Source organism: Entelurus aequoreus, linkage group LG21 (genome assembly GCF_033978785.1).
Source record: "Entelurus aequoreus isolate RoL-2023_Sb linkage group LG21, RoL_Eaeq_v1.1, whole genome shotgun sequence".
NCBI lineage: Eukaryota > Metazoa > Chordata > Actinopteri > Syngnathiformes > Syngnathidae > Entelurus > Entelurus aequoreus.
Window position 1 is genome coordinate 37,042,942 of NC_084751.1, and position 25,737 is coordinate 37,068,678.

The window sequence follows — 25,737 nt, forward strand, 5'->3', positions numbered from 1 at the left end:
TGTATGTGTAAAATAAAAACCTAACAACATTATGATTTGTACATTTGTGCTTGTTCTATTTTTAAACAAAGAAAACAACCTGAAGTTGTCTTTATTTTTAAGTTATCGTGCCGTGATTTTACCAGTCCGGCCCACTTGGGAGTAGATTTTTCTCCGTGTGGCCCCCCATCTAAAATGACTTTGACACCCCTGCTATAGATCATTCTATATTATTGTCCAAGTTGTATTCATTTGGTGTGAGAGGAGTAGTTTTAGACTGGCTAAGAAGTTATTTAGATAATAGACAAGAGTTTGTGGATTTTATGGGTAATACATCTGAACAAATGAGGATTGAATGTGGAATTCCACAAGGTTCGGTTTTGGGACCAAAATTGTTTATTTTATATATTAATGATATATGTGAGGTATCAAAGTTATTGAAATTTGTATTATTTGCGGACGACACCAACTTTTATAGTTCGGGACACGACTTAAAAGCATTATCAAAAATTATTGAACAGGAAATGATTCAACTTAAGAGATGGTTTGATGCCAATAAATTATCATTAAATGTAGAAAAAACAAAGTTCATGATTTTTTGTAAGAGGAGAAGGGAGGAAACGATCAAATTGTCAATAAATGGAATTGATATTGAAAGGGTTTCTGAACTTAGATTTTTAGGAGTGATACTGGATGACGGTCTGACATGGAAATCTCATATTGCACATCTGCGGAAAAAGATGTCTAAGAGTATTTTTATATTAAATAAGGTAAAATATGTGTCAGATTATAGGGCAATGCGTATATTGTATTGTGCACTTATATTGCCATATATCAGCTACTGTGTGGAAGTGTGGGGGAACACATATAAGAGTAACATAAAGGCATTGTATGAACTACAGAAAAGAGCTATAAGGATTATTCATAAAGTAGATTACTTAGAACACACTAACATATTATTTGTTAATTCAGGTTTATTGAAATTACAGGAGCTAGTAAAGTTACAGACATTATGTGTCATGTTTAAGGCTAAAAGCAAAACATTACCAGCAAATTTACAAAAAATGTTTGTCATCACTTCTGAGAATGAAGAGCATAGAAGAAAAGGTCATTTCCAACATCAGTATTCAAGGACAACTTTAAAACAAATGTGTATATCAGTGGTGGGGGTTAAACTATGGAATTCTCTTTACAATGAGATAAAAGATTGTAAAAATATATTCCAATTGAAAAAAATATATAAAGACAGAACAATAAAATCATATGGACAGCCATAAGTGTTTACATTTTTGCTTTATATTTATTATATTTACTTGTTTTTTGCCTGGTTTTGTATTTGTTTTGTATCATCCCGTGAGGTGTATATTACTTCTTTTGTTTTTTTGTTCGGTTTGTACTTCATGAAGTTTTGCACTTGTGTTTTTTTTTGTTTTGTTTTGTTTTGTTTTCGTTATATTTGGATGTAATTGTTGGTTCACATATCATTAAGTAAGACTACGTATTATGTGAAGGGGGCAGGAAAATATAAGATTTTTCTTCATCCTGCTCCTTCTCAGGCATTGGTGTGTAACGGTGTAACTGAATAATTGTGTTATAATTGTCTATCAAAGATGCACATCAATGAAGGAGATAAATAAAAATGAAATGAAATCAGTCCATGCTCAGAGACTGTACTCGAGACTCACACTAGAGCTGACCTATCTAGTGTTTTATGCGTTGTGCTGTCCCCGCTAGGACAGATCTAGGTTTGAATTACTGCCATCCTCCGGTGGTTAATGCTACCACATTAGCAGGCACCATCAGTTCATCCTCCAAGATGAGCTAGAACAGCTCTAGGCTCAGACAAAACCATCCTGGCTAGCAAAATGTCTTCTAAGACTATCTGAACAGTCCCGTTACGTTCAATTTAATGTCCAAACATTTTCCAATAAGGGCCTCACATTGAAAAATCCAAGCATGTTGATTTTTTATTTATTTTCAGAATCAATACAATGTACATGTTATTTCACCCTTATACAAAAAATTTTTTTTGACTTTTAGGGTTACCCTTAAGTTTAACCCTATGTGTGTGTTAGGTCAGGAAAAACACAGAGGTTATTTCAGCCCTACAAGCCTGTTTCTCAGGTTTACCTGCTCTCAGGTTTCCCTGCCCTTCAGAAAATCCCCTGAAGAGCAGTGAAACATGCGAAACAGGCTTGTAGGGATGAAATAGTCCCTGTGTTTTTGTCTATTTCTCTATGTTTAGGCTATTTCATCCCTACAAGCCTGTTTCTCAGGTTTCCCTGCTCTTCAGAAAATCCCCTGAAGAGCAGGGAAACATGCGAAACAGGCTTGTAGGGATGAAATAGTCTCTGTGTTTTTGTCTATGTTTGGGCTATTTCATCCCTACAAGCCTGTTTCTCAGGTTTCCCTGCTCTTCAGAAAATCCCCTGAGGAGCAGAGAAACATGTGAAACAGGCTTGACAAGAGCCTGTTCCTCAGGTTTCCCTGCTCTTCAGAAAATCCCCTGAAGAGCAGAGAAACATGCGAAACAGGCTTGTAGGGATGAAATAGTCTCTGTGTTGTTGTCTATGTTTGGGCTAATTCATCCCTACAAGCCTGTTTCTCAGGTTTCCCTGCTCTTCAGAAAATCCCCTCAAGAGCAGGGAAACATGCGAAACAGGTTTGTAGGGATGAAATAGTCTCTGTGTTTCTGTCTATGTTTGGGCTATTTCATCCCTACAAGCCTGTTTCTCAGGTTTCCCTGCTCTTCAGAAAATCCCCTGAAGAGCAGGGAAACATGCGAAAGAGGATTGTAGGGATGAACTAGCCCAAACATAGACAAAAACACAGAGACTATTTCATCCCTACAAGCCTGTTTCTCAGGTTTCCCTGCCCTTCAGAAAATCCCCTCAAGAGCAGGGAAACATGCAAAACAGGCTTGTAGGGATGAAATAGTCTCTGTGTTTTTTCCTGACCTAACGTATATCCCGCTCTACACCGGTATTGAGCACTGTATAAAGGATAAACCACAGAAACCTTGACTCTCTCTCTCTCTATATATATATGTGTATATATATATATATATATATATATATATGTATATATATATATATATATATATATATATATATATATATATATATATGTATATATATATAAAATACAGGCCAAAAGTTTGGACAGACCTTCTCATTTCAATGTGTTTTCTTTATTTTCATGACTATTTACATTGCAGATTGTCACTGAAGGCATCAAAACTATGGCACCTGTGAAGTGAAAACCCTTCCAGGTGACTACCTCTTGAAGCTCATCGAGAGAATGCCAAGAGTGTGCAAAGCAGTAATCGGAGCAAAGGGTGGCTCTTTTGAAGAAACTAGAATATAAAAAATGTGGTCAGTTATTTCACCTTTTTTTGTTAAGTACATAACTCCACATGTGTTCATTCATAGTTCTGATGCCTTCAGTGACAATCTACAATGCAAATAGTCATGAAAATAAAGAAAAACCCATCGAATGAGAAGGTGTGTCCAAAACGTTTGGCCTGTACTATATATATATATATATATATATATATATATATATATATATATATATATATATATATATATATATATATATATATATATATATATATATATATATATATATATATATATATTAGGGCTGTCAACAATAACAAATTTACTCATGTGATTAATCATAGAAAATCTAATAACCTTTTAATCCAAATTTAAAGGTGTTATCATTCTGATTTATAAAACATTAATCATTGTGCAGCACTAATAATAAATATATATTCACTTTACATTCCAACCCAGGCCCACATGGCAGCAAAGCAGATGTGCTAACCACATGCACCACAGTGAAATATGTATACTCTATGCAAATAAATACAAATATTGTATTTACTGCATATTAAAATCATGTATTTTAAAAAAAATGTTGGATTAAATTATACATATAGGTAACAATACACAAAGTAATAAGACAAAACATGAATGCATAGAGACACTAGCACAAAGCATTAATATAGTTTGGGAGAAAAAGACTTACCACCCACAATGACACCTCTATGTGATGTGGTCTGCACTGCAGGCAGAGCTAAATCTGAACTGAGGTTTGTGTTAACTGAGATATAAACACCCTTCCCTGGAATTCTCCCAGTACATCATAGTTTATTGGACCAAGATTCCCTCTCAGAAATCACAATTAGCTGAACCTGACAACAAAAGTCAGAACACAATGTTACATGAACCGACTGTCCTCCCCGAAGTACGGGAAGAAACACTGCGGAGTTTCCCGTCCGTGAGATGTGTTCCAGATGTTTCTTGTTGAGGTTTGGCAGCTTTGCACACTGAGGTGGGGGGGCTGAAATAACTCAAACCCAGATTTGCTCAATCCGGCTCAAGGCATTCGGAACACAAAACTCCATAAATAATTTCAATGTGCAGCCGTTCCTCGTTTATCGCTGTTAATTGGTTCTGGACATGACCGTGGTGAACAAATTCCTGTGAAGTAGAAATAATTCATTATACATTTAATATGTGCATAGCTGTAGCATAAACAATCTATTCAAGACATTCTAAACAGGGGTTTCAACATATTGACAGCTCTCGAGGCATGAAATAACACCTTTTAGTCACTGTGGAGGGGGGCGTGGCCTGCGGGCCTGCCGTGGAACGGGGTGTGCAAGGACCGGCCTCGAAAACAGAGGCAGATGAGTGGATGGCCCAGGTGGGCCTTGTTATCTAATCACCTGTCGCCTTTATTAGCAGCAGCCGGGACGAGACACGGAGTGAGAGTTGGAGTGGGAGCCAGAGAGGGAGAAAGACACGGAGCAAGAAAACACATTTTGCTGGAAAGCAAACGGCTCTCACATTTATGACAATAAAACAGTGTTGTATCCAGAATACCGGGCTCCCGTGCCAGTGTGTGGTGGTCAGGGGAACCCACGGTAGAGCACTGCCACAGTCACCTTTAATCCAATGAAATGAGCTCAAATACACCTACAAGTGAGGCATAATGATGCAATACGTACATAAAGCTAGCCTAAATAGCATGTTAGCATCGATTAGCTTGCAGTCATGCAGTGACCAAATATGCCTGATAAGCACTCCACACAAGTCAATAACATCAACAAAGCTCACCTTTGTGCATTCACGCACAGCATAAAAAGATTGGTGGACAAAATGAGACGAAGAAGGAGTGGCATAAAATATGTTGTTCTCTGGCATCGTTTAAGAAAGTTATACATGTAAACAAACTACGGTGAGTTCAAGGACCGCCAAATTTAGTAGGACAAAAAGGCCGCTCGCCAAATACTCTCATCAGAGAATCGTGTTTAATATAAACAGTGGGATTTCGAACAATTAGGGAGTTTCTCCTACAGACACCCTATGAAAACAAAAATATATTTTTCCCCCATCTTTTTCTATTTTCAAACATTTTTGAAAAAGGTTCAGGTAGCCACTAGAGCCGCAGATTGCAGACCTCCGTTCTAGAAGCAAAGGAACTTCACCCTCTCCACCAGTTGCATGATTTTGTGTTGTTGTTGTTGTTGTTTTACAGCAGACATCTCCACTGTCAAAAATTCAGACACTCACATTCTCCTTGGCTGTTAGCTCCTTCTTTGGCCCCATGTTGGTCTTAGTAGTAATGTGGGCAGTTTTGTCTAAATAAAAGCTACTGGAAATGTAATGCCAGATTGTTACAAAATGATGATTATTGCAATATAATTAAGAAACATAAATAAGACTGAAGAAGAAGATGATTCAGTTTCAGATTATATCATCCAATAAATGGGAATTCATTCAATTTAAAATTAGGGAATTTAGTATTAATTGCAGTAAAAGTAGAAAATAAAACGGAGTTATGAATGTAATTTTCTCCTAGAAGTACTGAAAGTGTTACATTCCTATACTTCTTGCTTTTCCTGGCTCTGCTTTGTCTCCCTCTAGTGGCTGTATGTGGGAGCAAAGATGGAGACACAATCAGTGCGTATACTTTTTAATCAAATGTGTAAATATTATTAATATAAAACAGAAAATTACCGAACATGAATGAATATGTATACAAAGTATAATATCAAATTTGCAAATATCAGTCATAAAATATTTACAATTTTCTCTAAAAATAACTTTACGTTCCTTTCCTTCTTAGCTTTTCCTGGCTCTGCTTTGTCTCCCTCTAGTGCAGGGGTGTCAAACTCATTTTAGATCGGGGGCCACATGGAGCAAAATCTACTCCCAAGTGGGCCGGACTGGTAGAATCACGGCACGATAACTTAAAAATAAAGACAACTTCAGATTGTTTAAAAATAGAACAAGCACATTCTGAAATTGTACAAATCATAATGTTGTTGTTTTTTTTTACAAATTACCTGTTGCGGTTAATAGTTTATATACTTTATTTGTCGTTATTTATATTTCTGAATAAATTATGTGATAATGTTCATCAGTCAACTCATTGGTGTTAATTTTTAATCTATCAAGATGAAAAAATTATATCAAAATCCAATTACAGTATATTATTTATGTAGTTTGCTCATTTTCCTCGACTGATGTACTAACATCATGTGGTTTATTTTGTACATATGTAGTGTAATCAACAAAGATACAAAGAATTGCTATTGCGACATCCAGTGGACACATTTAGAACAGCCGTTTCTTTCATTCAAAAACTTCAGGTTAATTTTTATACTTAGCAAACTCATTCCGCGGGCCAGATAGAACCTGTTCGAGGGCCTGATCCGGCCCTCGGGCCGTACGTTTGACACCCCTGCTCTAGTGGCTTGTGGTGGTAGCAAGGATGGAGACACAATCAATGTGTATACTTTCTATCAAATGTGTAAATATTATTAATATCCATCCATCCATATAAAACCAAAAATTACCTAACATGAATAAATATGTATACAAAGTATAATATCAAATTTGCAAATATCAGTCATAAAATATTTACAATTTTCACTAAAAAATAACTTTACGCTCCTTTACTTCTTTGCTTTTCCTGGCTCTGCTTTGTCTCCCTCTAGTGGCTTGATGTGGGAGCAAGGCTGGAGACACAATCAGTGCGTTCACTTTCTATCTAATGTGTAAATATTATTAATATCCATCCATATAAAAAAAGAAAATTACCTAACATGAATAAATATGTATACAAAATATAATATCAAATTTGCAAATATCAGTCATAAAAAATTTACAATTTTCACTAAAAATAACTTTACGTTAATTTCCTTCTTTGCTTATCATGGCTCTGCTTTGTCTCCCTCTAGTGGCTGGATGTGGGAGCAAGGCTGGAGACACAATCAGTGCTATCACTTTCTATCAAATGTGTAAATATTATTAATATAAAACAGAAAATTACCAAACATGAATAAATATGTATACAAAGTATAATATCAAATTTGAAATATCAGTCATAAAATATTTACAATTTTCACTAAAAAATAACTTTACGCTCCTTTACTTCTTTGCTTTTCCTGGCTCTGCTTTGTCTCCCTCTAGTGGCTTGATGTGGGAGCAAGGCTGGAGACACAATCAGTGCGTTCACTTTCTATCAAATGTGTAAATATTATTAATATCCATCCATATAAAAAAGAAAATTACCTAACATGAATACATATGTATACAAAATATAATATAAAATTTGCAAATATCAGTCATAAAACATTTACAATTTTCACTAAAAATAACTTTACGTTCCTTTCCTTCTTTGCTTTTCCTGGCTCTGCTTTGTCTCCCTCTAGTGGCTTGATGTGGGAGCAAGGCTGGAGACACAATCAGTGCGTATGCTTTCTATAAAATGTGTAAATATTATTAATATAAAACAGAAAGTTACCAAACTTGAATGAATATGTATACAATGTATAATATCAAATTTGCAAATATCAGTCATAAAATATTTACAATTTTCACTAAAAAATAACTTTACGCTCCTTTACTTCTTTGCTTATCATGGCTCTTCTTTGCCTCCCTCTAGTGGCTTGATGTGGGAGCAAGGATGGAGACACAATCAGTGCATATACTTTCTATCAAATGTGTAAATATTATTAATATCCATCCATCCATATAAAACAGAAAATTACCTAACATGAATAAATATGTACGAAGCCCCTAAAGGGACATGGGGATTTTTTTTTTTTTTTAGACATGTATCTCGTGCACACGAGAAACTATCGTAACACGTGGCTTGGCATAGTCTTGCTGAAATAAGCAGGGGCGTCCATGATAACGTTGCTTGGATGACGACATATGTGGCTCCAAAACCTGTATGTACCTTTCAGCATTAATGGTGCCTTCACAGATGTGTAAGTTAGACAAAGGAGCTACTGTTATGTTACCCATGCCTTGGGCACTAATACACCCCCTTACCATCACAGATGCTGGCTTTTGAACTTTATTTTCCTCTTGGTTCCAGAGTACAAACACATGTTGACTACCCTTGTGGACATTTAATCAACTCCTTAAAAAAACATATATATATATTTTCCCCCAGAATGATCGAAAATGCACTTGTTATATACTGTGGAGAATGCATATATGTTTAAGAGTTCTTTCTTTATTCATAGTCATGTTTAAATCCGCTAGTGTTTTTCCATTTGTACTTTTTCTAATTTTTTTTTAGGAATATGTCCGCAAGTAAACTGTGTGTGTTACCTTGAAGGCTTGCAATGTAGGAGTTGGAGTACTCCCTTATATCTTATCTGTAGTAGAACAATGAGCCTGTATTCCTTTCTGGAGAGGGTGGGGGCTGTTTGCGTATTCAAGAAGTTGTCTCTTCCTGTTTGAATGTTAAGACCATCCCGAGATGACGGTATGACTGTATTGATGTGGGCTGGTCTCCTGAAGCTTCAGTAAAACATGATAATATTCCTATTCTGTCTTGGTGGTCCTTCTTACTCTGCATATATGTCATCTTTAATTCCCTGAGAGGTAGACTGGTCGGACGCAACAACACTTAAAGACAATTAAATGCTTTCTTAACTGTATATAAAACTTTATTCACAATATAAAATGTCCTAACCTGTACATACATAGCCGTTGCTTCTCTACATTACCTGACACACTAAGTGAACGATACATGCCGTGACAAAATGATGTTATTACGCGTGAAAATAAAAAGTCCCTAATACAATCAACCTTCACAGATGACCACACAAAACATTGCATTTACATTGAGTGTGAATAGATTTATGTTCAATTGTGTTCAACCTACTTTCTGACGGAAATATACACAGTGGCCACTATAAGGAGCCCGGGGGAGAAGACTAGACACCAACAAGTCTTTTTTTTGTTTTTTTTTTCACTGGGAAAAGTTGATTTAAAAAAAAAAAAGTGATTGACTGCTGATGGAAGAGTCACCAGTAGAGATTGTTCAAACTAAATGTCATGCTCGTAAATCTTGCAGCTTGAGACATGTCATAGTCAATAGTAAAGCACTGGAGAGACCAAGTGAGCGATTACAACCATGCATCAACACTACAGGAGCCAAAACAAAGACGGACACAACGACTACAAAGGAAAAACACTTGGACTTGACGGACGTTAAAATTGAATTCCCGCTTTTGAGTATTCGACGTGACACTGACGCGCTGTTGTGTCCACAGAGGGTAACTGCTGTGGAACACACAGTATTTGTACTTGTGTGTGTAACGTGACACATAGACCACCGGCACAGTGAAACGAGAAAAATCTGATAATGCTTGTGCATAGCCCAAATATATACAGTTTAATTATATATACAGTATATACGCTAATAACAGGGTGATTAATGCAAAGATAAACTGACCTTTCTAATCCCCCCAAGAAACAGTGTATTGTATGCATGTTCGAACATAAACTGAAACTGAACAGTGTCTTGGAGGGTATAGCTTGTATCGAGAAGCACCGCCGCTTATAAATAAATACGAGCTAAATGTCTGCGGTCGTGGTGAACGATTGTGTAAAGCGAGAGGAAAAAAAAAACAAAGCCGATGCATTGATGTACAGTACATTGTGAATGTTAACCAGACACCATGCAGCAGAGTCCCGGGAAGCGTCTCTTCCGCTGTCGCACCAGCGGGTGCGGAGTCAGGTTCAGTAGGCTGCTGTCATCTGTAAGAAGAAAAGCAATAAATGGCCACAAAACAATATCCCGGAATGTTCTCAAGTGCAATCTGTGTGCCCCTGATTCAATAGGCTGGTGTAAGACTCTGATTACGGCTTGGACGTTTCCAATGATTGGATTCTTTTATGTTCATTTTTTACAGTATTGTCCCTTTGAAAAGATATATACTGCCATAAAATGTGTGTTGACATGTAAGGAGCCCACTTGTGTGAGCTACTGCAAAAATACATATATTTGTGCGAGAGTACGTTGCTAAACCTGGCCCTCCAGGCACATATAACTACTTTTCCCACGTTAATATTTGTTGTATATAATACAAAACCCAAAACCAGTGAAGTTGGCTTGTTGTGTAATTTGTAAATAAAAACAGAATACAATGATTTGCAAATCCTTTTCAAATTATATTAAATTGAATAGTCTGCAAAGACAAGATATTTAATGTTTGAACTGAGAAACTACATTTATTTTTTTTGCAAATAATCATTACCTTGGCATTGTCTTGCTGAAATAAGCAGGGGCGTCCATGATAACGTTGCTTGGATGGCAACATATGTTGCTACCAAAACCTGTATGTACCTTTCAGCATTAATGGTGCCATCACAGATGTGTAAGTTACCCATGCCTTGGGCACTAAAACACCCCCATACCATCACAGATGCTGGCTTTGAACTTTGCGCCTATAACAATCCGGATGGTTCTTTTCCTCTTTGTTCCGGAGGACATGACATCCACAGTTTCTAAAAACAATTTGAAATGTGGACTCGTCAGATCACAGAACACTTTTCCACTTTGCATCAGTCCATCTTAGATGAGCTCGGACCCAGCGAAGCCGGCGGCGTTTCTGGGTGTTGTTGATAAATGTCTGTCGCTTCGCATAGTAGAGTTTTAACTTGCACTTACAGATGTAGTGACAAACTGTAGTTACTGACAGTGGTTTTCTGAAGTGTTCCTGAGCCCATGTGGTGATATCCTTTACACACTGATGTCGCTTTTTGATGCAGTACCGCCTGAGGGATCGAAGGTCACGGGCATTCAATGTTGGTTTTCGGCAGTGATTTCTCCAGATTCTCTGAACCTTTTGATGATATTACGAACCGTAGATGGTGAAATCCCCAAATTCTTTGCAATAGCTTGTTGGAAAATGTTCTTAAACTGTTCGACAATTTGCTCACGCATTTGTTCACAAAGTGGTGACCCTCGCCCCATCCTTGTTTGTGAATGACTGAGCATTTCATGGAAGCTGCTTTTATACCCAAGCATGGCACCCACCTGTTCCCAATTAGTCTGTTCACCTGTGGGATTTTCCTAATAAGTGTTTGATAAGCATTCCTCAAATTTCTCAGTCTTTTTTGCCACTTGTGCCAGCTTTTTTGAAACATGTTGCAGGCATCAAATTCCAAATGAGCTAATATTTGCAGTTCGAACGTTAAGTATCTTGTCATCGCAGTCTATTCAATTGAATATAGGTTGAAAAGGATTTGCAAATCATTGTATTCTGTTTTTATTTACCTTTTACACAACTACCAACTTCACTGGTCTTTCTGCAAAACCAAGCTAACTAAAGACATTTCGAAAGAAGTCAAACAATTTATTGTAATAAATGGCTTTTGTATACAAAACAAAGGAGAATGAACCTCCTTCAGATAATATAATAGCTGCTAGTGTAACATTGAGTCAATTGACTTATGAGACGGCGCCCTCTTTTGGTTGGAGAGGTACATCACAATTTTTTTCCCCCACAGCAGAGATAGCCATTTAACTTAATTTAAAACAGAGAAACTAAATGCACAAATTTGCAGGAGAGCGAATACCAAACAGTGAATAGACGAGGGATTCTAAGCTATCTGAACAAAACTTTGGAAATTTTACCTTTGTGTAATAGGCGACGAAGCAAATTGGTGTTATATCGATAATACACATCATTACTAATAAATTATATATACATATTTTTAGACTATGCCGAGAGCCAATAAAAACGAGCTACGCAACGAAATGGCACTCTGGACTCCTTTGCTACAGTTTGGAAGCAATAGACACTGCTAAAAACTGCCATAAATAAAGGTAAAAGTAATAGTGTTTTAAGGAAAACTGCAAAAAACTGCCATAAATAAAGGTAAAAGTAATAGTGTTTTAAGGAAAACTGCTAAAAACTGCCATAAATAAAGGGAAAAGTGATAGTGTTTTAAGGAAAACTGCTAAAAACCGCCATAAATAAAGGTAAAAGTAATAGTGTTTTAAGGAAAACTGCTAAAAACCGCCTTAATTAAAGGTAAAAGTAATAGTGTTTTAAGGAAAACTGCTAAAAACTGCCATAAATAAAGGTAAAAGTAATAGTATTTTAAGGAAACTGCTAAAAATCACCATAATTAAAGGTATAAGTAATAGTGTTTTAAGGAAAACTGCTAAAAACCGCCATAATTAAAGGTAAAAGTATTAGTGTTTTAAGGAAAACTGCTAAAAACTGCCATAAATAAAGGTAAAAGTAACACTGTTTTAAGGAAAACTGCCAAAAACTGCCATAAATAAAGGTAAAAGTAATAGTGTTTTAAGGAAAACTGCTAAAAACCGCCATAATTAAAGGTAAAAGTAATAGTGTTTTAAGGAAAACTGCTAAAAACCGCCATAATTAAAGGTAAAAGTAATAGTATTTTAAGCAAACTGCTAAAAATCGCCATAATTAAAGGTAAAAGTAATAGTGTTTTAAGGAAAACTGCTAAAAACCGCCATAATTAAAGGTAAAAGTAATAGTATTTTAAGGAAAACTGCTAAAAACTGCCATAAATAAAGGTAAAAGTAACTGTGTTTTAAGGAAAAATGCTAAAAACTGCCATAAATAAAGGTAAAAGTAATAGTGTTTTAAGGAAAACTGCTAAAAACCGCCATAATTAAAGGTAAAACTAATAGTGTTTTAAGGAAAACTGCTAAAAACCGCCTTAATTAAAGGTAAAAATAATAATGTTTTAAGGAAAACTGCTAAAAACTGCCATAATTAAAGGTAAAAGTAATAGTGTTTTTAAGGAAAACTGCTAAAAACCGCCATAATTAAAGGGGCGGTACAGCTCGGTTGGTAGAGTGGCCGTGCCAGCAACTTGAGGGTTCCAGGTTCGATCCCCGCTTCCGCCATCCTAGTCACTGCCGTTGTGTCCTTGAGCAAGACACTTTACCCACCTGCTCCCAGTGTCACCCACACTGGTTAAAATGTAACTTAGATATTGGATTTCACTATGTAAAGCGCTTTGAGTCACTAGAGAAAAGCCCTATATAAATATAATTCACAAATTCACAAAAGTAATAGTATTTTAAGGAAAACTGCTAAAAACTGCCATAAATAAAGGTAAAAGTAATAGTATTTTAAGGAAAACTGAAGATAGCTTGTATTATATAATATTATATGTATGACCAATGACTATACATGGATGGGGGTTTTTTCTGCTTAAAAAAAGTCCAACCTGATTATAACCTCTTTTCTGTATCGAGGATGTGTATTTGGTTATGATTCTATATTTCATAAATTAAAAATTAACTGAATTTTTCTTTGTGGTGCCATTAACTACTATTTGAATTCATTCATTCAACTGTTTATCCTGTTCAGGGCGCTGGAGCCTATCCCGGCTGACTTGGTAAAAAGGCGTGGCCTGTCAACTGCTACTTGAACACGTTTGAAGTGTTTTCTGCAGATGTGCTGCAGCAGCGGTAGTTGTAAATAAGGTTTTTCGTCGCAAATATTACACACCTTGATTTTTCAGTGGCAAAGGCATTGTGTCCCTGAGTTTGCTGAGCAGGTTTCTCATCTCCTGCATATCTCTGCCAAGATATAAAAGACAAGTGTATTGAGCAGATTCTAGGTTAAAAACAGGGTCATTGGGTATAACAAACATCTTATAACACCAGCAAAAAAGCCGCTTAGACAAATGTACCTCTCTATGTTTTCAATATGGACTCCCACCAGCCACGGCTCATGATGGTAATCGATAGGAGAGGAGGAACGATCTTCCAGGATGGGAGCATCCGAACTTTCATCAACTCTAAAGTCCATCTTTGGTTCTGAGTCAGTTCCTGAAATAATTGTAATATGAAGAAAATGTCAGTAGAAATAAGGATGGATACTAGGGCGGGATCATATATTGTCCCACAAATTATTGCAGATGTCTGCAATAATTGTATATTTAATGTTTGTTTGCTTTGTGCTTCATTTTGGCGCCTGAGAATTTCTTGTTTTTGTGAACTTCAATATATTTGATTTAATGAGCAAGGTTGTTGTGTGTTCTCTGTAACCAGCATTATGGATTATTATAACTGCAATACAGTAGTGACAGACGTCTATTTTAGGCAGTATTGCTTTAAAATCACCAAACCCAAAACGAGTGAAGTTGGCACATTGTGTAAATCCCATGCCTTGGGCACTAATGCACCCCCATACCATCACAGATGCTGGCTTTTGAACTTAGGCACCTATCAAACAATCTGGAAGGTTCTTTTCCTCTTTGGTCAGGAGGACACAACATCCACAGTTTCCAAAAACTATTTCAAACGTGGACTCGTCAGACCACAGAACACTTTTCCACTTTGCATCAGTCCATCTTAGATGAGCTCGGGCCCAGCGAAGCCGGCGGCGTTTCTGGGTGTTGTTGATAAAGGGCTTTGGTTTTGCATAGTACAGTTTTTACTTGCACTTACAGATGTAGCGACCAACTGTAGTTACTGACAGTGGTTTTCTGAAGTGTTCCTGAGCCCATGTGGGGATATCCTTTACACACTGATGTCAGTTTTTGATGCAGTACCGCCTGAGGGATCGAAGGTCCGTAATATCATCGCTTACGTGCAGTGATTTCTCCAGATTCTCTGAACCTTTTGATGATATTACGGACCGTAGATGGTGGAATCCCTAAATTCCTTGCAATAGCTTGTTGAGAAATGTTGTTCTTAAACTGTTCGACAATTTGCTTATGCATTTGTTCACAAAGTGGTAGCCATCGCCCCATCCTTGTTTGTGAACATGTTGCAGGCATCAAATTCCAAATGAGCTAATATTTGCAAAAAATAACAACGTTTACCAATTTGAACGTTAAATATCTTGTCTTTACAGTCTATTCAATTGAATATAAGTTGAAAAGGATTTGCAAATCATTGTATTCTGTTTTTATTTACGATTTACACAACGTGCCAACTCTTCACTGTTTTGGGTTTTGTATATTAATGAATCAAAATTTTTTTTGTGATCTGTTAACTTTGACACCCCTAGAATTTACGTGTTTTAGTAGGATTTCAAAACTAAGCATTACTTGCGCATATTTGCTAATAGGATGATGAAAAAAACTAAACATTTTTTACATTTGAAAATCTGTCTGAAAGGTTTCTGTCATGAACTGTCCACACCAGTTCATGCCTTGTTTTGAGTTTCTTTGCTGGTATATCTGATTTTAGGAACATTAATACAAAACCTCACAATAATGTCTAATTGAATGCTAAAAACGTTATGACACACCGCCTTAAAAACAGAATGGAATTAAACAATTTTTTACTGAATGAGACACCCAGAATGTACATGAAAATAAAGAATGTGGATTTACAATATTAACTATGGACGATAAAACACTGAATATTGACAACATATGAATGTCACACCCCCTCTCGATTGACATATTTTACAATCAAGCGAAACAAAAACAAAAATGCTTCCGTGTCTGTCCCTGACACCCGCATTTCAGGCTGGCCGCTCTGGAAACACTCTGTGGAAACGCTCCCCACCCACACTGCTTGGTGCCTCGTCTGAGCTGCTGTGACTTAGATTACCATAGTAACTAGTATATCATGCAAAAGCGCAGATTCCAACCATTGAAATACTTTTTATAGTTCACGATTTGAAAACATCACTGCACATCATAATGGCAGCTACAGTTTCCATCTTAAAGATCTAAAAATATATATTTGGGAATGTCCGGCGGGCCAGATTGAAAAGCTCAACAGGTTGCATGCGGGCCTTAGGCCTTAATTTGCCCAGGTCTGTCCTAAGGAGCGGCTTGAAGATGGTCTGTAAAACGTAATCTATGCAACATTTTGACCAAAGAACCACCATTACATGTTATGTAGACCACAAGGAAATGTTTTAAATGTACACATCTTAATATGAAACCTTTAACAAAGTTCTATGGTCTCTTTTGTAACCTTTTTTTGCATATACTGTACTGTACTGTTGCCTTGTATGACGATGGTACTTTTTCTGTGAAGCTGCAGCACCCCCAGCAGGCACATTGACTTCAGCATCTCAGTGATGAACATTTCCAAGCAGCACTGCAGCTGGATGAAGAGCCGACAGATCTCTGGGTGGATCTCTCCGTCTTCTGGACTGCAAAGCGGAAAGACCAAGGATAGGGTATTAAAGTGGGTAAGAAAAACATTGTGGAAGTCGCTTCCTAGCGGTCCTACTGTTAGACACGGCACCGGAGCCAAGCGTGCAGGTTCAACAAGTTTTTAATGTTAATGTTTTTTCAACAAAAGTTTTCTCTCCTATTAGAACGTGACTTTTCAGTCCCGTCCGTATCCTCTCTCCTTTCCTGCTCCCGGCCGCTTACTGTTAAAGACAACAGATGATTAGATGAACACGTACCACCTGTGAAATCTAATCACCTGCCAGCTGTGTCTCGCCGTCAACACTGCCACGCCCCAGTCTGATGGTGCACTGTCCTCAGCACCATGGACAGAGGTGGTGACTTTTTCTCCTGCAGGCAGCGCTGACTACACCTCCCTCCACAAACATATTACCCAAATTTACACCCTTATGTCCAAAGAAATTATACAGAAAAGTATACTGATTTTTAATATTCTAATCCCAGGGTGATCAAAGATTGTGCATTAATGCAAGCACTATGGGTGGGAGGATGGGTCCAAAAATGGGATGCTCAGATGCAAGAGCAACTTGAGGGTTCCTGGTTTCGAATCCAGCTTTTAGCGTTGTGTCCTAGGGCAAAACCCTTCGCCCACCTTACTACTGATGGGTCGTGGTTAGTGCCTGGTTCCGGCATTACTGTGTGAATGTAACGTATGATGTAAAGCGCTTTTGGTATCGCGCAGGTATATTAAAGCTCTCTATAAATACACACCATTTACCAAATATCGCTAGTAGGGGTGTAACCATTACCGGTGTTAGTGACGAACTGCGGTAAAACTCCAGACTGTCAGTATTGAGCGTTTCAACTTGAGAAGGGCAAATCGATCGGTCACTGATCAGTATCCGTCAATTTCTGCAAAAAAATATGTGATCACCATTGCCGAGTGGGTAAGAAAAACAAGATGTAGAAGCATATTACCCAAATGTACGCTCTTATGTCCAAAGAAATTATACAGAAAATTATAGCGGGGCAGCAGTCTAAGCAAAGTTGCCCAAACGTCCCTGTCCCCGGCCACGTCTTCTCGTTCCACCGGGGGTAGACCGAGGCGTTCCCAGGCCAGCTGCAGGACATAGTCCCTCCAGCGTGTCCTAAGTCTGCCCCGAGGCCTCGTCCCGGCTGGGCATGCCTGAAACACCTCACCAGGGAGGCGTCCAGGAGGCATCGTGGTAGATGCTTGAGCCTCTCCCGGGTGACCAAGCTCCTCACCCTATCTCTGAGGGATCCCAGACATCCTGCGGAGGAAACTAATTTTTGCCGCTTTTGTCATTTTGGTTATTACCCAAAGCTGGTGACCATAGGTGAGGGTAGAAACATAGACTGACCGGTAAACCACAACAGACCGGTACAGTGACTGCATCACTGCCGACGCTGTCACGGCCCGAGCGCAACCAATGTCAGTGCCTAGTGGCCTTGTGGTTAGATTGTCCGCTCTGAGAACGGTAAGTTGTGAGTTCAAACCCCGGCCCAGTCTTACCAAAGACTGTAAAAATGGCACCCATTACCCCCCTGCTTGGCACTCAGCATCAAGGGTCGTAATTGGGGGTTAAATCACAAAAAATTACTCCCGGGCACGGCCACCGCTGCTGCTCACTGCTCTCCTCACCTCCCAGGGGGTGACTAAGGGTGATGGGTCAAATGCAGAGAATAATTTCGCCACACCTAGTGTGCGTGTGTGTGACAATCATTGGTACTTTAACTTTAACTTAAGCATTCATGTGTGCGCTGCGCTGGGCGCATCTTCGAGAGTGCGCCAGGCGCATGTCAGTCCGGCTGCAGCAAGCAGCTGCAATCAATCGCCAGCAATCAGCCCACCTGTCACTGATTAGAGGACCTGCCTTCATAAGCCTGCACAACCTGCTATCCCGTGCCAGAACGTAGCTACCTATTCAGTACAGTAAGCCTAATTGTCAAGCTCTATGCGCACTCTTTGTTCTCTGTGTTTTCTACCTCGTCGTGTTCATTGTCTCGTGTCCTCCTTGTTGCCTCTCTGCAGCCTGCCTTCGTTCCTCACGTCACGAGCTGTGCGTCTCGTCTCCCCGTATTCCCTCTTGTTCTCTGGCTGCTTCTTGGATCTCGACCTCCCGCCTATACACGGACACTGACGCCTCGCTATCGCCCCCGACTACCTGCCTGTCTCACGGACCTTCGAGCCAGCTTTTCCCCTCCGGGACTTCCGCCTCTTGCTCAACACTCCGGTAACACACAACAGTTAACTCACACACATAGTCGCACACATGCACACCCTTTTGACTTAGTCACACTCCATTCTCTAGTTTATTAATAGTATTATTGGTTATTTATATATATATATGGTTATATATATAAATAAATAGAGCTTATACGCCATCACTCCTGTCTGTGCCGTCTCCTTCCCTCTGTACACATAACAGACGCTGCACCTTTCCGTCTGTCAAACTCGCATTCCATTCTTCCCTCACTGGTGAACAAGACCCCGAGATACATGAACTCCTCCACTTGAGGCAGAAAGGTAATGAATGATACATCAAATTAATTTTCCTGAGTTTAATTGTTAATATAATCATGATCAACAAATTAAGGGCAAAATCATCTTGAAGCATTTGCATGAAAAATGTATCAGTCTTGGTGACACATTCCCTGCATTTACTTGGTATCGAATGCCAATCAGAATCAATGTAAAAATGAGCAGTATCCCTATTACAAGCAAGTGGTACAGTATTGATGGCATAAAGAACCGATGTCATGTGGAGCTAATGTAGCACAGACAACATTGGTCCTATTGTATCCTCGGATCAATACAACAGCAATTTCTTCTGACATTCCCATGGTGTCATACTGGTAATTGTCAGGTCTGTGCTGCTTCAAATACCCCCTTGGTATTTAATATATAATACAATATTGGACAAACGTATAACCCGGTACATACAGTATATACGGTAGGAAGTGAAAATAGAGGACAATATTGCTTTGGAACTCCTTTCTATAAGGTCAGGGTTTCCCCTGAATGGAACTGAATGCTGAATGTGGTGCTCTGCCATGGCGATATCATAGCTGCCACACCTTGAAAATTAGTTTTTTTGTAAGTGAAACAAATCAAAATAATATGATGTATTGTAGCCCTCAGAAGAAGTCACACGAAGTCTGACGCATATTTTTTTTAACTTTTATTCCCAATCTTATGATCACAAACGGCATAATTCCAACAGGTTTTACCTCTCGTGCAAACACTTTCTTCTAAGTGTTTCCCCGGACACAAAATTTGCCAATCCGCTTTCATTCAGGGACGGTGTGTTTGTGATGATGGAAAAAATGTATATTAAATCAAAACCACACGAATATAAAATATTATCACCAGCAGGTTGTTCCAATTTGAATGGATATATATAGCCTATTATTTACGCACTATGGACAAGTGCGACACAGAGAACTTTGACTTTGATCACCGAAAACAGCGCTGTCGAAACCAGATGTAAACAAGACGCACGCCATTGTCTGGAGCGTTGTCAGCATGTCTGTGATGTGGACGTACTTTAATATTTCCCAGTTAAGTGGGACGTGGAAGGACAGAAATAGTCTCTAAACACGAGAACATTTTGTAATAACACCAGAAAGTGATGCTAGATTTGTTGCTAGTCTTTTAAAATAAAGTTATTAAACGTCTCTAGACACTGGTAAACTTCTCAAAGTACATTTCACAATAAGCAGCAACAATTGAACATTTGGGAAAAAGATATAAAATTACATGTTAATTCTAATTAATAACCTATTTGTTTTTAAATGTACCGTATTTTTCGGACTATGAGTCACAGTTTTTTTCATAGTTTGGCCAGGGGTGCGACTTATACTCAGGAGCGATTTATGTGAGAAATTATTAACACATTACCGTAAAATATCAAATAATATTATTTAGCTCATTCACGTAAGAGACTAGACGTATAAGATTTCATGGGATTTAGCGATTAGGAGTGACAGATTGTTTGGTAAACGTATAGCATGTTTTATATGTTATAGTTATTCGAATGACTCTTGCCGTGATGTGTTGCGTTAACATACCAGGCACGTTCTCAGTTGGTTTTTTGTGCCTCATATGACGTACACTTATTCAGCCTGTTCACTATTCTTTATTTATTTTAAATTGCCTTTCAAATGTCTATTCTTGGTGTTGGATTTTATCAAATACATTTCCCCAAAAAATGCGACTTATACTCCAGTGCGACTTATATATGTTTTTTTCCTTCTTTATTGTGCATTTTCGGCCGGTGCGATTTATAATCCGGAGCGATTTATAGTCCGAAAAATACGGTACATAGTATAATGATAAGTGTGACCAGTCGATGGCAGTCAAACATAAGAGATACGTGTAGACTGCAATATGATGGCAACATGACTCAAGTAAACATTTTATATGTTCCATTGAAAATATACAACATTACACACAGCGCTCAAAAATCTGTCAAAATGTTTAAGTACGACTTTGGTAAGCTATGAAGCCTCACCGCTTGATGGATTGTCAGCGCATTAAACATACGAGTATAATTATGGTGTAAGGTAAGACATATTATCTGCCGTTTTGTTTCGCAATATTTTGCAAAAGCAACTTTTCTTACCTACTGATACCTGCTGATCTGTATTTGGGATCTGCATAAATCCTGAAAAAATTGCGTGCGTCCGCCTTTGTAGTCTGACTTCTTTTTCTCTATCTTCTTGTTATGGGACATTCATCCTCCGCTGTTTCCATTTCTAATATAAAGTAGTATAAAGTTCTTACTTATAGCTGTCAGTAAACTCGCCATGAAAGCACTAAAACATACCGGTGTAGTGAGTTTACATTATTCACCCAAGGAACTTTAGTTATTAGAGAGTTCCGGTCGGACGTTTTTTCACGGCACACATTTCCGGCCTTGTTGTTGTTTGCGGAGATGTTGCTCCGTTATAGATTTAAGTAAAGTCTGAATGTCATTAAAATAGTTAGTGCCATCTTTTGACACTTCTTCCACTCCCGTCCTTGCACGCTACACCGCTACAACAAAGATGACGGGGAAAAGACGCTACTGAAGGTGAGCCACATAAATAAGACCGTCCACAAAACGGCGCATCCGGAAGTGACTGTCAGAAGTGTCTTGAAGATGATCTGTAAAACATAATCTATGCAACATTTTGACCAAAGAACCACCATTACATGTTATGTAGACCACAAGGAAGGGTTTTAAATTTAGAAAAAAATTATTAATAATATGACTCCTTTAATGTGCCCTATATATGAAAAAAGCTCAAAAATAGACCATTCATCGGCAGTGCGCCTTATACTCCGGTGCGCCCTTTGGTCCGGAAAATGCGGTAATTTCCGCACTTTAAGCCACCACTCTTTGCCCCGGCTTTAAAACCTGCGCACAATACTGCGGCTGTTATGTTTTCTGGTTGGCATTGTTGGTTTAGACCCCACAATGCAGAGCAAGGAAGGCAAAGTACTGGCAAAACGTCTATCTAATTAGAAAACACAGGTAGTGCTAAACACAGCTACCCTCCAAAAAAATCACCAGGAAGTGTTTTGAATTTAGAAAAAAAAAACCTCCTTTAATGCGCACTATAATCCGGTGAGCCTTATATATGAAAAAACATTGAAAATAGACCATTCATCGGCAGTGCGCCTTATGGTCCGGAAAATACGGTATGCTATTTTGCGCAATAATTCTATTTTTATATTATTTCTACAATATGCTGCGGCCTGCGGGGTACTTAACCTCTAAAGGCTTAGTGGCCACATGCGTAGACAGCACCTTTTAGCTCTTATTTCCAAAATTGTGTACACTACTGAATTGGGGTCTTATGGCTGTTTATGTGGACACTTATACTGCCATCTGGTGGTGTCAGAGAAGTATAACATACAATGGAATTTGGAGAAAAAAAGTGTAAAACTAAGAATTAGCATGTCACGAAACATGAAGTACACGTTTGTTACTTATGGATTAAGTACATCATATCAAAAGATGATTCTTAGTTTTTATTCTAATTAGGGTCCAATAAGCCCAAATAGCAAAGAGAAATTAAAAAAAGCATGTAAACAAACAGTTTGGGCCTTAAGAGGTTTTAAAGGCCTACTGAAATGAAATGTTCTTATTTAAACGGGGATAGCAGGTCCATTCTATGTGTCATACTTGATCATTTCGCGATATTGCCATATTTTTGCTGAAAGGATTTAGTAGAGAACATCGACGATAAAGTTCGCAACTTTTGGTCGCTGATAAAAAAGCCTTGCCTGTACCGGAAGTAGCGTGACGTCACAGGTTGTGGAGCGCCTCACATCTGCACATTGTTTACAATCATGGCCACAAGCAGCGAGAGCGATTCGGACCGAGAAAGCGACGATTTCCCCATTAATTTGAGCGAGGATGAAAGATTTGTGGATAAGGAAAGTGAGAGTGAAGGACTAGAGGGCAGTGGAAGCGATTCAGATAGGGAAGATGCTGTGAGAGGCGGGTGGGACCTGATATTCAGCTGGGAATGACTACAACAGTAAATAAACACAAGACATATATATACTCTATTAGCCACAACACAACCAGGCTTACATTTAATATGCCACAAATTAATCCCACATAACAAACACCTCCCCCCTCCCGTCCATATAACCCGCCAATACAACTCAAACACCCGCACAACACACTCAATCCCACAGCCCAAAGTACTGTTCACCTCCCCAAAGTTCATACAGCACATATATTTCCCCAAAGTTACCTACGTGACATGCACATAGCGGCACGCACGTACGGACAAGCGATCAAATGTTTGGAAGCCGCAGCTGCGTACTCACGGTAGCGTGTATCCAACTCAAAGTCCTCCTGGTAAGAGTCTCTGTTGTCCCAGTTCCCCACAGGCCAATGGTAAAGCTTGACTATCATCGTTCGGGAATGTAAACAACGAAACACCGGCTACGACGTAGTCGCTACGTGTTTGTGTTGCTGCAGCCGGCCGCTAATACACCGCTTCCCACCTACTACTTTCTTCTTTGCTATCTCCATTGTTCATTAAACAAATTGCAAAAGATTCACCAACACAGAAGTCCAGAATACTGTGGAATTTTGCGATGAAAACAGACGACTTAATAGCTGGCCACAATGGTGTCCCAAAATTTCCGCTACAATCCGTGACGTAACGCGCAAACGTCATCATACCGAGACGTTTTCAGCAGGATATTTCGCGTGAAATTTAAAATTGCATTTTACCAATCTAACCCGGCCGTATTGGCACGTGTTGCAATGTTAAGATTTAATCATTGATATATAAACTATATCAGACTGAGTGGTCGGTAGTAGTGGGTTTCAGTAGGCCTTTAAAAGACCAACTGCCGTCCGCAAATGGCCCCCCGCGCCGCGCTTTGGACACGCCGAGTCCAGAAACAATGTTAAACATTTTGTATTATGACATAAACACAAACAGCCCTGCCGCTACACACAAAAAAATACACTTGATTATGAATGTTATGGTGGATTCCTGTCATGGCTTACCCAGACACGGCAATGAGGGCGAGGTTCTGGTGCGCAGCCCGGGCCATGGAGCATCCTTTGGCTCTGGTGTAGTGCATCTGAGCCCGCAGAGACGGACAGTCGGCGGACATCTCCCCGACAGAAATGACCTGTTCCCGGTACAGCGCCACCAGGGTGTTGAATTCCTGCACAGTCTAAACAAAATAGCCGTGTTTTTTTTGTTTTGTTTTTTATGTCTGCCATCACGGTACGCGAAATGGGTTCCATTTATAAGGAATCGTGAAAAAAAAAAAAAAAAAAAAAAAAAAAAAGCACTCACCATCCTGCTGCCGTCCACGGCGCTTTCCCGGTTCTCCGAATCCGCCTGTACCCCTCTCGTGATGGGCAAGACACTGCCTGCGGATCTGGGGCGCTTTTTCCGCCCGCACGGTGCGGAACTCATGCATGCAGAGCGCGCTGGTCGTCCTCGGGAGGCTCGCCGCGTCACAAAAAGACACCGACTCGGACACACCGCGCGGAGAGCCGCAGTTAGTACGTGGAACCCCCGGCTGAGGCGGACAGATGTTCCCCGGATGAGGTCCCCGCCAGCAGCTCCCTCTGCATCCCGCAGCCGAGAGGAGAGTCACCTTCAGCCGCTCCTGAAGGGCCGAGGGAGGGAGGGGGAGGGGGGAGAGAGACTCCGACGTCTTCCGCTACGCGCTCACGTGTGAGGCGGGAAACGAGTCGTCACCTTCCCGCCTGACTGTTAACCCTTCCGGTGCCAGGGCGAATACGTTAGTTAGTCCTGTACTACATCCAGGGCCGTTGCTAGGAATTCCGAGCCCCCTGAAAGAATATCGGTGTGGGCCCCACTGACTGTGGCTGGTTTATTGCACCTGATTTGTTGACTTTTTTACGATTACCCACTTTAAAAGTCAGAGTATTATTATGTAAATGTTTTATTAGTAGTTCTCTTTTAACCAGGGCCGGCCCGTGGCATAGGCCGTATAGGCCAGGGGTCGGCAACCCAAAATGTTGAAAGAGCCATATTGGACCAAAAAAACAAAAAAAATCTGTCTGGAGCCGCAAAAAATTAAAAGCCAAATTACATGTGTCATGAGATGTAAATTTAATTAAGAGGACTTAAAGGAAACTAAATTAGCTCAAATATAGCTACAAATTAGGCATAATGATGAAATATGTACATATAGCTAGCCTAAATAGCATGTTAGCATCGATTAGCTTGCAGTCATGCAGTGACCAAATATGTCTGATTAGCACTTCACACAAGTCAATAACATCAACAAAACTCACCTTTGTGCACTCACGTACAACGTTAAAAGTGTGGTGGACAAAATGAGACAGAAAAAGAAGTGGCATAAAACACGTCCTAGAAAGTCGGAGAAAGTTATGCATGTAAACAGACTATACGGTGAGTTCAAGGACCGCCAAAATAAGTAGGACAAAACGGCGCTCGCCAAATACTTGAATCAGTGAAGCATATTTAATATAAACAGTGTGATTTATAACAATTACGGAGGTTTGTGTCATGTTTGTCCTCCTACAGAAACCATACTAAAACAAAAAAATTGATTTTTTTTCCCCTCATCTTTTTCCATTCTTCATACATTTTTGAAAAATCTCCAGAGAGCCACTAGGGCGGCGCTAAAGAGCCGCATGCGGCTCTAGAGCCGCGGGTTGCCGACCCCCGGTATAGGCAAATGCTAAGGGCGCCGTTCATCAGGGGGCGCCACGCCAGTGCCACAAATGTTGGAGAAAAAAAAAAAAAAGTTGGTACTATTATTTCTAAATACAAAAAATAATCCCACGTTAAT

The 25,737-nt window shown here is 39.2% G+C and overlaps 1 protein-coding gene across 2 annotated transcripts in view; it reads right to left on the bottom strand.

Moving 5' to 3' along the window:
* The window catches only part of c6 (complement component 6), a 71,919-nt gene extending 46,797 nt beyond the window's left edge, over positions 1–25,122 (bottom strand). The window contains exons 1-5 of one of the 2 annotated variants that reach the window (XM_062031610.1): positions 24,243–25,122; positions 23,945–24,117; positions 16,269–16,417; positions 13,989–14,127; positions 10,500–10,518 (exon numbers count right to left, since the gene is read on the bottom strand). In XM_062031610.1, the coding sequence (XP_061887594.1) occupies positions 10,500–10,518; positions 13,989–14,127; positions 16,269–16,417; positions 23,945–24,117; positions 24,243–24,365 (603 nt within the window). In that variant the 5' untranslated portion in view covers positions 24,366–25,122. Of the gene's footprint in view, positions 1–4,014; positions 4,173–10,499; positions 10,519–13,988; positions 14,128–16,268; positions 16,418–23,944; positions 24,118–24,242 lie in introns of those variants that run through there. The other variant, XM_062031609.1, reaches the window with a different exon arrangement.
* Positions 25,123–25,737: the final 615 nt, after the last annotated feature.